An 18388-nucleotide genomic window follows, 5' to 3' on the forward strand; every position below is an offset into this window, starting at 1 on the left:
CACCAGCCAAGGAGGGCCCCAGCACAGCACACCCACAGGAAATCCACAGGGATGACTCTCCACTCAGGAATGACACGAGGAAATCCTCTGCCTCTCGTACATTTACACGGACAGACTTTCAGAAACATAAAAACCTCCAAAAGCTTTACTGTGACTGAGCTGCCCAGGGTTTATTCAAATGCATTTATCTGCAGGGAGGAAGTCCAAAGCAGAAGCCTCAAAGCAGCACCAAAAGCAACACATCTGATGAGCAAAGTGCACCTGTCGCGGCTTAGAAAGGCCCCAGCCCTGCTCCCGGCAATTGGGGGGAAGCTCTGATACAAAATCCACAGGGCAGCTGTGTGGGCAGGACTGGCAGTGCCAAAAGCAACTCCACCCAGCCTAATCAAGGGAGCATAATGATAACAGAAAATTGTAAAAAGTAGCATTTAAAAATAAAACAAGAAGAAAATCCTAGGGAAAAAAAGCATTTTGGCTTCAACTGCGCAGCAACAGCTGGCTCTGGATTCCTCGCTGGCTCTTTCCTTTCCTGCTCCTTTCCATCATTCAAAGGAGATTATGATTCAGACTGGTTCCACAGTGAAATGCTTTCCACTTGAAATGGTGTCAAAGGTTCCACACCACAACCCAAGATTTTAACTTCAACCTCACAATAATTCAGACTCCCAGCCCCAATGCCATTTTTCTGGAGCCAGCACCCTCTCTGAAGCACTGACTACAAGGCACCCATGCAAGAAAAAGGAAGTGAAGCAGTAGCTAAAAAGGGTGTATGAATAATTGTCATTTCAGAAACCCACAGCATCTGTCCTAGTGAACACTGGAAGGAAACCTTTAGCTTCCCATAGGAAGTGTCCCCTGCTTAAACAATGTAATGTGGTGCTTGCCAAAAGTGCAGACCCACCACATCACTCTGAGTTCACTCACTCACTCTCTCTCATCCAGCTCTCTCATCCAGCTCTACTCACATCCACCTCCTCCCAAGAAAATACACTGTGACAACAACGCCACCTCAATCACCCCTGTGTTCCCTGACAGCAGAACAATCATTTTACCTGAATCATCTGATACAAGGATTTTGCAAAGTTCTTCCTGAATTCCCGCCTAATATCCAACAGATCGATTTCACTCCTGGAAACCATGACTCTGATCAGGGTGTCATCATCAGTGCCAGCCCCCTGCAGAGAAGAGATTCAAGAAGATTCAAATATGAGTTTGCTCTGGGCAGCTGCAACAAAACAACAATTACAAACAACCAGGGTACAACAAGAAAGCAACAAGTGGCATCTCAAATCAAGCCCGTATTACATTCCAGCTCCAAAACAGTGAATACCGGGACAGTATCACAAGACATTCACACTGCAACGTGGAGAACAGAGGACTGACCCTGCAGGGTGCTCTAATCCCTGCAATTCTGTCAAGTGCCATGTGGTCAGACCTCTCATTTCATGTTTCATCTCACAGGCTTCAACTGTGAACGCCCAGATACATGCCAAATAACCCAGTCCCAAGGTTACACAGCAGGAGAACTGATCACCACAGTCAGCATCACATATAAATCAGCCTTCCAATGTACTCTGAGACTGCAGAACCGCAGCCAGTTCTGCAATGGGGCACAGAAATCCTAACAGTGACTAATACAAAACATGTAGCATCATACAGCAAGACACAGCAGAGCAACTTGTTCCATGGACCATTCAGCTGTTTATTATGAAGGCAAACTTTATAAACCTTTTCCAACCACACAAACATGCTCCACTCTTTTATTCATCTTGATTACTTCAAGCATTTCAAGTTCCTGTGCTGGCAGTCTGGGCAGACTAAATCCTGCCCCCTGTGCTCAGACAAGGCAGACTCCACACAAGCTGAAGCGATACAAATGTCCATGTGCTGACCTGCTCATGCACCTCAGGGAAGGACCTGGCAGAGCCCCCACGATCATCTTCAGGGTCACTCAATCCTTGGACTGGGTGCAATATTCTTGGGTTACACCTAAAAATGCCCTAAGGCTGCTCAGAAGTTATGCCATGAGTCCAGTGGTTTCTGAGTAGGATTTGACATTAGAATCCCGTAAAAGCCGAGCTCTGCCCCACCTAATCATGAAAGCAAACTCTGCTCAGTGCTGAACTTTGTCATGCCAAACCAATAAATTAGAAGTGCAAACTCCTCTGCCAAAGTAATAATTGATGAAGAGCCTTCTTATCTGAAGTGCTTAATGATTTTTATCATTTTAAAAAAATTAATTGGGGATCTCATCAGCAGACGTTCATCAGGCTCCTCATAATAAAAGTGTACAAGAATCTAAATCCTCCAGGAAAATTGCATTCTTTAAAAAATAAAAATTAATAAATAAGAAAAAAGCAATCCTCCTCATACAGCTCAGCATACTGGTATAATAGTTTGTATTTTTCACCTGAACCCTATTTTACATTGGTATCTATAAAAGCAGTAAAGCGACTTTTAAAAATTAAGCCATTTGTGTCTTATCACTAATTCTCATGCTGACACCTCATCAACACAACCATCTGGTTACAAACATACCTCAAGGCTTTCCAGCAAGGGGAAGGGAGGAATTCGTCAGGGGAGCTGGGAACTTGCCTGAAAACAACAGACTACCTACCTTAGCTTTAATTAATATTATCCACTGGGAGTTAAAAATACAGTTTTCCCTGCTTATCTCTTCCCATCCAAGAGAAGGTAAAGCCAACAGAAACACAGATGTGTTCCTAATGTGATTCCCCTGCATAAACTCTTGTAGCTGTTTAAGCCTCTTTCCTTTTCCCTGATGAGTTTTTTTGCCTTCTCAAAACAGGATGGGTAGTAATTAAAACATGTTTCAAAGCTAACTCTGCCTTCAGTCTGTAACTACCTCTGAAACAAAGAGCACTCATTTGCACAGTTTACAGTTTGGGTTTCGGTCGTCTTTACTTCCTCAGTACATCCACCACCTGAAGACATTGTAGTCTTTATTCAGCTGAAAGTGCCCAGTGATGCCACCAGCCATTCTCCAATGTAACAGCACCAAGAAACAGCTGATGAAACCATAAATGATTTACAGTCTGACATACCTATGAAGAATTCAAAGTAAACCTTATGAATTGTTTGTATCCTCTCTCAGATCTGCATGCCCTGAACCTTTTGCAGATACTTAGTTGCCAACAGCATCCTGTTGGCACTTACAGTGAAAGAAGAAGCTAAGAACAAGCAAAAGGGAGAGGAATTGTAGCTGGAGGAGATGGAAAACATGTACATACCTTCATGGAGTAATACAGAGTCTCAGCAAAATAGGCAGGCACACTTCGGATGCATTTCACTGAGAAAAAGGCAAATGATTGAATTACTGACTGTTATTCAATACAGGGCAACCCTCCACTGCCAAGGCAAGGTGTGTGTTACTGGGTCATTCTCTGCAGTGTGGACAATTAAGTGTCCAGTTGTCACCTGCTCTGTTCCTCTGTTACAGCTCTTTGGGTTCTGGGAGTTAGAATATACCATTTATTTCTAATGGAAAAGACACTTTCCTAGTCAAATTCTACTCCCTGATACAAATTACCACCACACTGTCCTAGATGAGCTGCCAGGAACCCTAAATTTTTGTCTGACATGCAATTCACCACCTCCCCTCCAGCCCCCCCTCTGATAAAGGAGGAATAAAGGCCTATTCTCTAGATACCAAAATAGACCCCAGGTGATTAACTTCCAAAAGGAACCATGTTTTCATGCCACTTCCTGTAACAACTGCCATTTAAAGAGGCCTGGCAGTAGGCAAAGAAGGCCAGTTCTAGATCTATTAAGACTTAATTACCAACTGCCAAAAGCAGCTTCTCCAAGTCACCAGAGGTTTCCCGGTCAATGGTCTCTTCAATTTGGAAGCCAGAAATAGTCATGTACTTGTCAAACACTGCAAAACACAAAGTGTCCTCAGTCAGGTGCATGGCCAGCATTCCCCCCTGTCCCTCCCCAGTGCAGGATAATGCCATCTAGGTGTCGTTATCCATCCACTCATTCTTCTCTCTGTCCCAGTTTCCTCCCAGATGGTTAGCACATGACACATCCCTGCACCTTTATTTCCAATGGCCTAAACATCCCAGTCAAACAGACTTATGAATGGATAAGGAGCAGGGGGAAAAAAAAGTATTGTCTCTTCATTAACAGCTAATAGAACTATGCACTTCTACGTGAGCTGGCTTTCAGGCAGAATTTTCCAGGCACACAGGAACCACACCACCTACCCCTCCTGAGGTGGGAAACGCTGCGGGTTCCCAAGATGGTGATGAACTTTTCTTCATCTGTTCCCCATTTCAGCTCCCCAGCTCTAAACAAGACCTGTTGGGAATTCAAGAGATCAAAACAGCAGTATTTGTCATGTGTCCACACACCCTGTGGAAAAGCTCCATTTGTCTCACTCTAAGGAGCATTAAACTTACTAACAAGCTATAGCTGGAGGGGAAAAAAAACAAAATAAAATTGCCAAGCACTGAACTCGTCTTAGAAATAAAAGAAATAATCTGGAATCGACTGTGAAAGCATTTACATGAGTAATGCTGCTTAAGGCCCTCAAACTGACTGCACAAAGCCCTGAAGTTTTCTGGAACTGGCATAATACAGCAGATAAAATCTATTCCCAATACTGCTTTTTCTGCCCTTTTTTTCCTTCCCTTTTTAAATCAGACTAGGAAAACTTAGTCACACATGGACTCTTCAATGGCAGATCCAGGCTAACTTGGCCCAGGAGGAAGTTTTCCAGCACGGAGGGGAAGATGGATTCAGAAACAGATTTGTGGGCTGATAATTCTTAGTCATATGAAGCCAGATTTTTATCATTTAATCATTTTAGCACATTCATTGCTCTGCAGGCAAGTAATTCTTGATGTAAAGACCAACCCTATTCAAACCACATTTGTGACTCTCCATGCTCTTTTTAATACCAATTGTACAGAGTAAAATAGGGTTGGAGGGGGAAAAGCTATTAAAGCCCTCACTGTAAGGATATTTAATTCAAAAAATATATGCTAAGTTCTCTAAATGAATACCAGCACTCTCCATCCAGTAGCAAATGAGCAGTCCCAGCACAGCATTTAGAAATTCCAGGAAAACATTTCTTTAGAGATACTACAAGTTGTAAATGACATTTCATGCGAACTTTAAGTTTTTACCTGCCTTGCCACTGGGCAATACCCAAAGGGTACTTCAACTGCATAACTTTAAAGAAGTGATATTCACAAAATCTTTTCCAAAAAGTTAAACTCTCCTTCAGGCATTCTCAGAAAAGTCCCCCAACTGCTTTGAATTAATATTTATTAATCACAGACTCAAAAAATTAAAAATCATCGCTGAGCTAAAATTTTGCCTTCTAATGTATCAATCCTTTCCAGAATATCACGTGACTCAAGAAAAACACTGAAAAGTCAAAAACAGTCTAACATTTGCACAGTCATGCACCTCAATTCTGACCATCTGTACCTGGCAACAGTAATTATAAAATTACTGAACCTCTTCCAGCTCTGTTGGATAGTAAATGTAAAGTCCATTGACTCAAGATCTCAGATCAAGCCAAATGTACACAGCAAACCACAGAGACCATTTAGAAACCCAGGACTCTTTCAACATTTGGGGTGGTGCTTCCTAAATTTAGATGCTCATTTCAACTCAATTAAAGAGGCCAAAAAGAATCTGCCTCCCAAGACTGACACTTTCATGAAGCCATCTAGTTCATGATTCAAACACTTGCCCCACTAATTTTCAAGCTGCAATTTCCACAGGAAATTAACTCTAATAGCAGGAGAACAATGCTTTCTGAATTTAAGTAACAAAGGACAGGCCTGTGCCAGCAAAACAGATTTTACCAGTCTGTCTCCCCATCTTGCTGTGCTATCAGGGGAATGCTTTATTGATCTGATATTCTGCTTTTCCCCCTTGTCACCTTGAACAACCTGTGTATTTTCTTCCACTTCAGCAGTCAATCTATGAGAGCAAAACGTCCACCCCAGAAATAACCGAGAAGAAACATGTATTAAGAGAGTTGTAACCAAATGGGTGAAATATTGACCATCACTACAACTAACAATAAACCAAGTGGCACCCAGCAAGAGACTGCACCAAGGACACCAATTAGCTGCTGGTGTTCCTTTTCATCCAGAGCACGGGTTTGGAGAGCAGTCACGGACAGTGAATTAAATTCAGAGAGCAGCTCAAGTCAGATATTAAGGAATGAGCTGTTCATGGCTTTGAGTTTTCCAGCAGTGGGTCCCTCAGCATCACAAAACCTCAGCAATTATAACTCTCCCTTTCCAGTGACCTAATCACTGTTTGATTCAGGCATCTCTTTAAATAGTAAGCAGAACAAGACGTGCCAAAAACTTTGATCCCATTGTTTCAGATTTTCACACTTCTTTTATCCAGAACTTATAAAAGCACAGGAAAACATATTAACAAACACACACAGAGAACCTTAATTTGTCTCTCACATTTGAATTCTAGCTGTATACCCTCTTTGCAAGATAACTTGTAGAAATGCCCCAAAACCAAAGTCATTCACCCACCTGAGCATCCTGCTCAACAAGACTCTCATCAACTCCAACATCAGGATCTCTGTTCGCCTGAAGAGAAATTTTAAAAGGTGTTAAATTGAGGAATTGAAAGTTAAGTCAGAAGCACACTTATCTGTTATATTCAGACTGTAAGAGTTACTGTGAGAAGTCAACCCCTAATCCAAAATCACCTTATTTCTCCCTTCTGCTTGCACAAGTCTGTAGGAAATAAATGTTCTCTTCCCATTTTGCCTTCAAAACCCCACGTAGCAGCATCTGCTACACCCCTGGGCATCAGTTCAGTTCTGTGGTATGGAAATGACTCATAACAGAGCTCAAGACTGACCCTGCGAGTCAGAGGAAGTGACTCAGCTCCAACCCTGCCTATCACCAGGCCTATCTAGAACCCAGCTTAGAAAGCACAAAGTGACATGTGTCCACAGAAGTGACAGTCACACACACAGCAAGACACTGACCTGCAGCAGGACCACCAGCATCCTCTGGAAATGGCCTGATGTTTCTCCTGTGATCTTGTCCTCCAGGTTGGCCTCATACTCTGCAAAAGAGCAATACCCATTCACCACCTCACAGGCTTCCTTGCTGTTTTGAGGAGAAAGCAAGGAAAAGCAAAAAGTTCATCTGACTCACAGCTTGTAGAATCATCTATCAGAAACATCTTTAACAGCCAGGACATATTCTGCTTTCACCTACAACCCTACTGTATCAGAGGTGAAAACAGAGCACCTCACCCCTAGTATCAGGAGCAGATTACTCAAAATATTTTAAAGTACAAGGTGACGCATAGATTCAGCTCTTGAGGATACAGATCTGAATTTAGGTCAATATATGGCAGTCTCAACTGCACAAAAACCATGAGCCCAGACAAGTCTAGTACTAATAAATTTTGCCCTCAGAGATTCTGAGTTTGGGCTCAAAATTTGTTAAGCCATGAGAATTTCTTGTGTGGCAGAAATCTGCATAAAGGTAAAAGAAATAAGTTGAATTAAACACTGCCTTAAAAAAAACAACCCCACAAACACAGGGTAAAAGCACTCCCGTGGGCAGCCAAATAGTTGCACCTGCTTTTGCACAAATGCATTTGAATAGAACACTGAGAAAAAGGCAAAAAATCACTTCTGTTTTTTTTATATAATCCCACTTTTCTGGTTTCCAATTACTAAAAATCACCTTTCAGTCAAAAGGATGAAAATAATGGGTAGAAGAAATGCATTTTGAAAGAATTCTAACTATAAAGCACAAAACACCATAACCTGCGCTCATAGCCCTGAAATAAAAACTATTTTAGTTTTACAATTTAATTTCTTTTAGTTTTCTCCTTAGTTTCTTTCAATATGAAGTTCTGCAACACAGCAGGAAGAATTCCCTCTTACTGAACACATCCATCTGTTCACAGACAGAACTTATGTGAAAGATGAGCTAAAATCATATTAGGAGGACTGAAGGGAGACCCTTTATTTTATACAGAAAATTACCTTGCAGATAAACCTGTTTAATCTGCTGCACTTCTGCGGGTGTTCTGGAGGCAAGAATTTCAGTCAACACTTTCTCATTGGTTCCTGCTCCCTGCAGGGGTGCAAGTATCAATCAGTTGATGGAATAGCAAAAGGGAAACACAAGTTTCCTTTGGCAATCAAAAGCAAGTATCAGTTCATGCACTTGGACCAAATAAAGAAAAAATATTTTCTTCTTTCTGGTATATCGTGGGTGTTTTGAAAATAATTTCTTCCAGTTGTGACTTGACTGTTTTCGAAGCCAACCCAACAATTAGCAAAGGCTCCCTGCTGCAGGACTCAGGTGGGCCCTTCCATGTTCAAGCACGGCCTCAGTTCTTTGCTGCCACAGTCAATGAGATCCAGAGAAGTGAGTGAAGAGAGTTAAGTTTCCATCTCAGCTCTAGTTCCTGTGCTGTCTGTCATCAGACATCTGTCATCAGGCAGTACAGATACACACAGAGCCACCCAGCAATGATCCCCACCCTTCTGGGAACTGTGCTGTTAAACAAACCCTCTCTTCCACTGTGAACACACAGAATTGGTAATCCAGATAGTTTAGGCTGCTGCACTCTAATTACAGCAGACACAACAGACACTCTCACTTTTACAAGGATAAAATCCACAAAAGCCAAGCCAATATCTTGTTTCCACAAGTCTGACTCTACTTTGTATGAATAAGCCATTGCTCTTTTGCTTACAAAGGAGTCATTTCACAAAAGCAACACTGAAATGCAATACCGAGCACTTTTTTGCTTCAGTGCATTATTTACAACCTTTCCTGTAAGAAAAGCATCAAATACTAACTGCATGCAAAGATATGTAACTGCACACAAAGCCATCCAAAATGCAAGCCTGCCAGGTTACATGGAATCATTTCCAAAACATAGACTATTTCAAGAATGAGCCTACTCACCAGGTGAGGCAGGCACAGTTACATCAGCTCTAATCTAAGGAGCAGCAGTGAAAATTGATGGTTCAACCTTCAGCACAGAGTTAATGCTCACAGTTATCCTGTACAAAAGTCCTCTGTCACATCTCCTTTTCTGTTATCCCCCCTTCGCTGAACTGCAGCCAATATTGACATCCTTTCCTGTGCAGGCACATTCTCTGTGTGATCCTGTGTTTAATATCTTTTTTTTTGTAAGTGACAAGAACAAAACCACTCTTGTTTCACTATCTCTGTTCTCCCTCCTACGCCCATCTGTTCTGTCATTTCCCTCTCAGTCTTTGACTCCTAGATCAATAAGGGGAACTTGGAAATACAATTTTTTTCCTTTTAATCGACAAGGCCCTTATCGGTTTCTTTGTCAGGTGTCATCCCCCCTTCCCCCAATGCACATAAAGACATCACAGAAATGTCCAGGACTGAAGTTTCTGTTTTCTGAGCTACTATTTGCTGGGTCACAGGTTCATGAGCACTTGCTTGCACAGTTGACTAAGGCCTACATATTAACCAGCTGGGCATCAAGGATCTCTGGAGTTCACGTGGAAGTGTCATTCAACAAAGCACTACCTTACACTAATCAAGTTCAACGGCCTCTACTTAGATTAATTCTGTGAATAATTCATGGACATGCAATTCCTGAAATTCCACAGGCTGATATCATACAGGGGAAAAGAAAAAGAAAAAGCACATGGAAGAAAATTTCTACACATCCATATTGTAAATTGTTTGTTTACCTGGCCTGCACAGAAAGGCACTAAAGGCATTCAGTCAAAGAGAAGTGTTAGAAGGGTAATCCTGACAGGGCTATCAACTCTTCCCTCTCTATTACTGAAGGCAGCTTTTAAAGCACATTCAATACTACAGATAATAACTGCTCACAATTTTGGTGGACACCAGTTTACACAAGTACACTGGCCCATCAATTTTGGAGTTGCACTGCAATCCACTGGGGCAAAACACTCTCTAGCTCTAAACTACCTCTGAGTTATTAGGATGAAAAAGAAACCAGGCCAACCCATGGCATTAGCAGGTGTTAGCATAACTTTCCTATTTTTTTTTAAAAAAGCTACTTCTATTAGCATTCCCCTTAGCAGACAGAAGTTCCTCCCCCAAAAAACCCCACAAACAAACAAACAAAAAAAATAACACCAACCCCCCAAAAAAAACCAGAAGAGCAACAAGCATTCCATGTAACATTAACTCCCCTCCCTCCTCTTACCTTGATGGCATGCTTCAGTGCATGAGCATCAAAAATATATGCTGGTCTCATCAAAGACACCATCAACGTTTCAAATTTGCCAGTAAGTTCCTTTTTCAGGTCATCTACGAGATCCTAGAGCAGAGCAAACAGTGCTGTAATGAAGAAGGACTAACCATTTTAAATGGGTGCACGTCAGTCTGCAAGCTAAGAGACTCTGGAGACACAGCAAAAAAAGCACAAGGGACACATTTTTGTTTTAATTGGTACCTCAACTGAAACAAATAAAGCAGAAGAAAAGGATACATGGGCATAGGGGAAACACAAAACACACTGTGATCCTTTTAAGGATATGGCAGGGTGGAGAAGAAGGGGAGACAGAAGCAAAACTATATTTGCTTTCAAGGAATGTTTTACTGTGTTACACATTCACATGATGAATGTGCCTCACAGCTTTAAGTAATCATCTTAAGCCACAACCAGCTCATTTCCAGAGGTATTTTCTTCATCTTACCCTGCCAAACAAGGTTTTAAAGGCAGATGCAATTTCTTGTCGCTGAGCATTGTTTCTGCTGGTCAGGATCTTTAGTACAGTTTCTTCATCAGTCCCTGAAGTTAAAAAGAACAAAGAGTTACAAACACACTCTAGAAAACAAACAGCAGTGGCACAAACTCCAAAGGCAATGGAAGATGCTGTGAAAGCAACAGCCTTCTGACAAACAGCAGAAGCATTTAAAATAACAAATGCCACCATAACCCAAGCTGAGCCACCAGGTTGAGTGTTCTGCTGTTGCAAAAATATGACTGGAGGACCTATGTGTTGTTTGTTCTCCATTGGTCTCTGTGTCAGATTGTGCTCCAGGCACTAACAGCAACATTTAGTCACAGTCTGTATTCCACACAGAAGCTTTGGGCTCACCAACAATCTGCCAGCTCCCAGCAAAACTCAGTCCAGTAACCCCAAACAGCCCAGAGTACAGAAGTGTGGAGCTATTACCCATTTTATATACAACAGCTTGCAAGGTAGTTCTCACTTTTGCCTGTAGGCTGAGGTGTATCACATGTATTTCCTTCCTTCACTTCCTTCCAGACGTGGCTCCAAAGAAAGCAGCAAATCAGGATTTGTTCTCACAGGGGAGTTTGGGGCCAGAAAGCTACAGTGTGAGTTTACAGACCAGTGGTTAGTCTGCATTCCTGCTGTGTGCTTGTATTCTTTTTCCTGGGATCTGTAATGTGCTCACACACTTCCAGACCGAGGAGGCTGTTGCAGATTTTCCAAGCAGTTTCTACCATACTGCCATAATTCTCCACAGCTGTTGCCTGTAAATCCACAGTCGAGCTACTGTGCTGTAAAACTCTGAGCTGAAAAGCCTACGGAGTATCCATTTTTTAATGGGGAATGTGCAAACCACCTTTTCCCCGCGTCATTCTAAGCTAAAAATAAACATCCTTGAGAGCAGCACAGTCAAAACCAGGACACGCCCAGACCAGTGCACTCCTGGGGTTGTCATTCCATGGCATGTAGACACAGGCCTCACTCTCATTTACTAAGATCAAAAAATGAGTTCAGAAAGGATGTTTGTGGAGGAGAAAGAGCCCTTTCCTTTTTGTAAAATACAAATTATCCTTACCCATTCCCTTCATGGCCTTACGAAGAGCTTCTGCATCAGCTCTGGCATCAAAAGGAGAGAAGGCTGTCACGGTGCCTCTCGTGTACTAGAGGGGGAAAAAGGGGTCAAGGGGGAGAGAGAAAAAGCCATGAAATAAAATATCACATCTTGCAGTTCTCCATACATGAGCTCAGACCAAATCTGAATCCACAGTCCAAAGCTGATAGCATTTTTGTTGCAATTATCTGGTCAAATTGCAGCCTGTGGGTATTTAAACACAGCTCCCTCAAAAGGTCCTACTACAGTTTTGCTCAGCAGTACCCCAGTTAAATTTGGGTATATTTACACGACAGTAGTTTGCAGAATTGGTATTTACAACACTGGAAACTGCGTGCAGGAAAATTACTAAGAAGTTATCATTTGCTGAAGTAGCTTGAAAAATTAGTTGCACAAATCACATATGCTAGGAAAGCTGCACGAAGATCCAAGACAGGTTTGGAAACAAGAACTTCCTGTCCACAAGAAAAACCTACTGGAACTTTCAAGCAGCATCACACTGACTTTTTCCACCACCTTGCAAATGAGACCTACTGAACTCTGCAGTGGCTTTCAATTTTTCATCATGTTGCTTTTGACACAAGCAACTTCTTATACAAGTGACTCAGCCACATTAGTTTACAGCTAAAGAGAAATAACAGTTCAAACATAAGGATCAGCTTGTCCAAACAAAAATAATTCCACTTGGTTTCCATGGAACATGGCTCCTCAGGGATTTTCTCTTTGGATTAAACACAAAAGGATGCTCATCACCCTTATGGAAAAGTTTTGCCTTTACTTAAACATGATAGTTCAGGAACCTATATACCATATGTATGTATATAGCACAGTAGTTAATTTATAAACTATATAGAGTCAGGCAGTGGTCAAAAGGGGAAACAGCTGGGCTTGGGGAACAGGAAGGTTTTTCCAACAGCTGAAGAAGGGAAATCTCCTGTAAGCATTGCTGTCCAAATGTAACAATCAGTACAGGCAGGGCACTTTTCCACTCTCTAGAAAGAGCATGAAAAGAAGTGCCAAGACACCTCCTGAGCCTGGCACTGAGCCACAGGCAGCAGAGCCATGTGGCCTCTGGGCTACAGCCCTTCCTGAAGTCAGCAATTTCAGGCACTCCTTGCCCTGCTCTCCAGTCAATGTACTCAGACAGGTCAGACAGAGGAGCAGAGAGAACAGAGCAGGGAGCACGAACCAGATGCTGCCCCGAGGTGCTCCTGCCTCTCAGGCCACCTCTGTGTCACTGCCAGCAGACTCCCCACCCCTCCCACTGCAGCAGAGTAATGAGTTACCTTTATTTCTGATGTATTTTGGCAGATCAGAACACAAAGTATCACAGTGTTTAACAGCAACAAGCTTCTTTTTGGTAGATGCTTTCCAATACCCAGTTTAACTCAGAGTGCAGCAATCCCACTGAAACATTCTGCTTTTCCCATTACAAGTGCAAGTTTTTAGGCAGCACTTCGAATTTAGGCAGAGCAGTATGTATTAATTGTCATCTTCCTAGCTAATTCCAAAGGCTACCGTGAAAAAAAATCTCAAGGATTTGGGATGCAGTTTTATAAATCGAATTTAATTTGGTAAATCAGCTAAAGACTGAAAAGCCTCTCCCTCCTCCTCCCTTATTACCCCACCAGCCAGCATGGGGTTATTTACAAGTGGATTTCCCACTGTTTTGTTTCATATCATCTTTACATAACTAATATTACAGAACTACCACGATTCTCCTTTGGAAATCACCAATGTCAACAAGCCTCAGAGGATGCAGAGGATCCTTAGCTTAAAGTTTTCCTTTGCTTATCTTGTTCCAAGCAAGTGGAATTCCTCTTCACAATTCCTAAGTCTTGTGACAACGGCCCAACATTCCTCTGTGGTCATTGTAGATGATGTATGTGTGAACACTAAATGCTCCATTAAATCTACCTCTGCACTACTATTCCCAATCCTTCATAATTCTCTTTTCAAAAGCACTGCATGGAAAGCCTCAACACACACCAAGCTTGATAAATAGCTCCTGAAAATCTTCTGGTGCAGCTGAAGTCTGAGAGACTTTCCTTGGTGCCTGAGCACTGTTTGCGTTCCGGGCATTCCCTTCTGATGAACAGCACTCGGCTGATTTTTCCCTACCTGCCACAATCTCCCTCAATCAGAACCTGAGCCATACCCCTCTTGCAAGCCAGAAGTAGTGCTGCAGCTCTGCCATCCAGCATAACAAGAATCCACATCACCTGGGTACCAGGAAGGAAGAGCCGTCTCCTCCTTCCCAAAAGTGGTACTTTTGGGCCAGAGAAAGAGAGGGCAAGCACCTGTTCTACACCATCACTGACTGAACCACTGAAGGCAAATCTGAAACAGGAGCTACAAACCAGACATTTATAGCAAAATAACAGATCCATACAAAAGAGTTTCTGACAAAAGCCAGACACTCATTTATCAAGACAACTCAGCCACAGTTTCAACACTAAGTAGAATATAAACTTTTCTTGAAGCAAACTGGCTCTTGCATATGGATTGCAGCATCACAACTGCTATGTTATCTAACCCAATATGAAAAATGATGAAATGAAAGACAACTATTTAACATTTATTTACAAACTTCATATTTTATTCACCTCTAGAAAAATCTATCTGGTTTTAGTATATCTAAAAATGCTCCTTGCCACCTATGTAAATAGATACACAATAACACTACTGCCTTATAAGTCCCTTTTCCTTTGGTTACCAAGTTTGCCATCCAAAAGAACTCAAAGCACATCAATGAAATGCGGAAAACACAAACAGTCTGATATAAATCCTTTTGTAATCTGGAGCCATCCTTTAATAAATCACAACACCCTACACTGGGCAGTTAAATACAAAGAAAAACACAACACACAAGATCTCCACAGAAAGTGTATCACAAGATTGTAACACCCAAAACTGACCCACATTCTTTTCTGTCTACATTCCCTCATACACTGACTGTTGTTAAGGAATCATGTGTAGTGCAAGTGCAAATTGTGATTTCAAAGTAGAAATCACAGCAGCTTATATGTTCTCCAGACACCTCCCAATGAGACCAACGAAGCCCCTAGACAGACCAAATTAGCATGAAGAGCAAAGGCAGAGGGGGAAAAAAAGAAGGAAAAGAAGACTTCAAAGCAAGAGATGATCTTGCTTTAGAATTTATGCCCGTTCAAATGAGTATATTCACTTTCTCTAGTATTTTTGTTTAATTCTATTCTAGCAAAAGTTTGCAGAAGGAGAAGATACCTCGTCAGGTGAACTGTTTCTAAGGAGCTCAGAGCTAGGTGAACTTCTCCCAAGAGACAATTTGATATGGCCACATAACCTGGCAACAGCATTATCTGCAAGATCAACAATAGCCACTTAACGAGGCTCCTTTTAGTTTTTCTCACCAAGCACACAAAATATTTCCCACCCACAAGATTCCACATTTAGCCACTGTTCAATACAAAGCATTCATATCAGCAAACAAAGGCCATACTTGAACTGATTCAGACTTCTTCCTCTATCCTTGCTCTGTACCCACCACAGCAAGATCTTATCAGTCAGACTTCTCACAGACAAAGAGATATCTCCTTTCACAAGGCTGTTCTGCAGCAACAAAAGCAGCATCTCAAAAATTTGCTGCTGCAAAGCCCAGTGTTCAGTGCAGACAATGTGTTATGAGAGTTTTGTGGGGTTTTTTTAAAGCAGCTCTCTGTTTACAAGATGGCACAGGAAAACTGTGGAATGGCAAGAAAGGAAAGGGAGAATATTTACCAGCACACAGGTTGACAAAGAGAGAAGGTGTGCTATTTTCAGCAGACAGAAGAGCCCACAAGGTCACATGCTAGAAGAAATGGAAGCTTGTCCCAAGATCTCTTGCACAAGAAGAGCCACCTTGCAGATAAACACAACGCAGTGTTCACTGCTGAGCTGAAAGCCTTTGCGGCCATTGGAGACCACACAGAGATCCCAGTTCAATCTGTGCTTTAAAACTCGCATCACAAAAGAAATATCCCATTATTTCATTATATTCTCACCCAAATTTCGAGGGCAGTACAATGCAAATTACATTGTGAGTGGATGCAAATGCACAGCTCTAAAGACATCTCTACAAAACACCTCTCTAAGTCCAGCAATGCTTCAGATTGTCCACTGAAACAGGAGGAGTAAGCTCTGGTCAGCAGACTATACTCACATCTGCCCCACTAAATTTAAACTCCTGAGAAAAAACGTAATTACACAACATCTGTGTTGAACTCTGAGTCAGTACACCATGGAGATACCACAGACAGGGAGGAGGGAAGCCAGAAACAAAAAAGGAAGGCAGGGGGTGGGAGAATGGGAGAAGAGAAGAGCAAGCAGCAGCAAGGTAGGAACCAATGGAGGGACATTTGCAAAATCACTCAAAGAACCTGTCCTCACAAATAACCTCAACAGAGCCAGAGAGCCGCTTAGGGCCCAGAGCTGAAAAAGTGTTTGTACTTTGGAATGTGAGACAATCCCCTGAAGCACTACTGGAGCTGGCAATACTATTCCTGTGCTCCCAAGTCACACGTGCACATTGGCAGAACAGGAACTCCAGATTTAGCACAGAGCGGCCACACCTTCACCAGCAATAAGGGATCCTTTCCTGGCAGTTCACAAATGGATACACAAAATACTCCCAAGACCACAGTCAGGAAAAAAAAATGGGAGTAGCAGACCAAAACAGATCAGCCCCCAGCACGCAAGCAGAAAATACGCTTGTTGCTCTTTTTCCAGATTTCTGAACTAGCAAACACAGGGTAGATTTCCCAGCTTTTCACTGAGCAGGAAGAGATGGTACCATGCTCATCTATACAGTAACAGAGCACTGCACATACAGATGTGAGAGAAAAGGCAGCTTGTTAGTGTTCCTTCAAAGAAAGCAGAAAAACATGGCCATGGAGAGACCAGTCTGTGCAGCACAGCACAGCATGCTGTAGTTTTCCTACAAAATGAATGACCCTTTTTGTTCTGGACATGGAACACACAAAGTTCCTCAGGTCTTCGGGGAAAAAAAAAAAAAAAAAACAACAAAAATCCTCCCAGAACTGAGCAAGAACAAGGACTTCAGTGACCAAGACTCCAAACATAACTCACCTTCTTCAAAGATTTTATTCTTCAGTGATGCATCTGGACTAAATTCGACTTCACTACTCCATGCTGTGCAGCCCTTTGTGAACTCTGAACCTTTAGTTGTGCACATAAAGGGCTTCTGTCAATTGACACTCAACATTTCATGATTAACGGGCATTTTCATTCTTGCCACTATTTCATGACGCAACAACATTTAGAAAGACACCTGCCATGAGGAGTAGAGTTTCCTCTTCACTTTGGTTTTTATAAAATTAGGCTAAAAAGCTTTAACACTCCCAGCCTTTCATGGCTGCCTAACTGCACAGGCAAAGAATACTACTGAAGTAAAAAACATCTCTGAATGTGGAAATTGGAGAACAAGGCCCACCTAGTACAAGACCTCAGGGTTCCAATGACTTTAACCTACCATCATCCACCACAGCTAAAAACCCAGCCTCAGGTGTCACCTCAGGCAATAGGAAATTCTACAATGTGAAGACAAGACTAACTGGTTTGCACTATTGAAGAATGAAATATTCCTTTTTAAAAGATTCAGAGTTAAAGTTGGAGTGTCTGTGGAACAGACAAGAGTATTGCAAATTTTCATACTTTTACTAAAAAGAAGTTACTTTCAAGTCTATAAGCAATGCTACATATTCTGTAATAAAAGGCTTATTGTCCAAGTATATCCATCTGGTCAGATGTCCTGCCCTGGCATGGGTAGGGGTCCCTGTCCTCTTAAGAGGCATCCTACAGACCAAGACTGTTGTTTAAAGAAAGAAAAATCCCTTCTTTGTCCCTCAAAAAAAAAAAAAAAAAATCACCAAAACTAAACTTTAAGGCTTTTTTTCTCTAGCAGTACCCTTTCTTTCTTCAGAACTATATCCAGAGTATGAGTTAACATTCATGGGGGCATTAAAACACCACTAATCACTCCACTCATTAAGTGAAATTACTCTGACCTTTGTGAAAGCACTCACACGCTTTAATTGCTTTCACTTCCTACAGCCCTCCTAAACCCGCAAACAAGCCATTAAACTCCTATTTTACTTTTCAGAGCGTATGCATTTGATGCAACTATAGAAAACAAACACTGGAGTCCGCATCATTTTCCACGCCTTCATCCAGGCTCAAACCACAGCAACGAAAGGAAAAAAATATCAAACGAAGAACTGCACGAGAGTTCCAAGGCTTCCGGAAAAATTAAAGTTAGGTATGGGAAAACTGGGGACGGGAATACCGAGCCCCGAGCCTCCGCTAGGCGCTGCCACGGCAGTATTTTTTTCTCCTTCCTCTTTCAGTGGAAGGAGCCTCCACCCAGGCGCGCTATAAACACAGGGTACCGAAAACTTGGCCAAATTAGTGGAAACTGGCGGAAAAAAAAAAAAAAAAAAAAAAAAAAGTTGTGTCTGACGCGCGCCTCACATGATCCCCGGCCCCCGCCCGCCCGCGTC

The 18388-nt window shown here is 42.1% G+C and overlaps 2 protein-coding genes across 3 annotated transcripts in view; one reads left to right on the forward strand and one right to left on the reverse strand.

The window, feature by feature from the left end:
• Nucleotides 1-18388, forward strand: part of BLTP1 (bridge-like lipid transfer protein family member 1) — a 355866-nt gene that overhangs the window by 123885 nt on the left and 213593 nt on the right. The window lies entirely within an intron of this gene.
• Nucleotides 1-18388, reverse strand: part of ANXA5 (annexin A5) — a 31241-nt gene that overhangs the window by 569 nt on the left and 12284 nt on the right. For both annotated transcript variants that reach the window (XM_064651466.1, XM_064651465.1), the window contains 10 exons: nucleotides 11817-11901; nucleotides 10700-10794; nucleotides 10207-10320; nucleotides 8021-8111; nucleotides 7004-7083; nucleotides 6540-6596; nucleotides 4230-4323; nucleotides 3803-3898; nucleotides 3252-3310; nucleotides 1053-1175 (listed from right to left, as the gene is read on the reverse strand). In XM_064651466.1, coding sequence (XP_064507536.1) covers nucleotides 1053-1175; nucleotides 3252-3310; nucleotides 3803-3898; nucleotides 4230-4323; nucleotides 6540-6596; nucleotides 7004-7083; nucleotides 8021-8111; nucleotides 10207-10320; nucleotides 10700-10794; nucleotides 11817-11901 — 894 coding nt within the window. The remainder of the gene's footprint in view (nucleotides 1-1052; nucleotides 1176-3251; nucleotides 3311-3802; nucleotides 3899-4229; nucleotides 4324-6539; nucleotides 6597-7003; nucleotides 7084-8020; nucleotides 8112-10206; nucleotides 10321-10699; nucleotides 10795-11816; nucleotides 11902-18388) is intronic.

This window comes from Pseudopipra pipra, chromosome 4, assembly GCF_036250125.1.
Source record: "Pseudopipra pipra isolate bDixPip1 chromosome 4, bDixPip1.hap1, whole genome shotgun sequence".
NCBI classification, from domain to species: domain Eukaryota; kingdom Metazoa; phylum Chordata; class Aves; order Passeriformes; family Pipridae; genus Pseudopipra; species Pseudopipra pipra.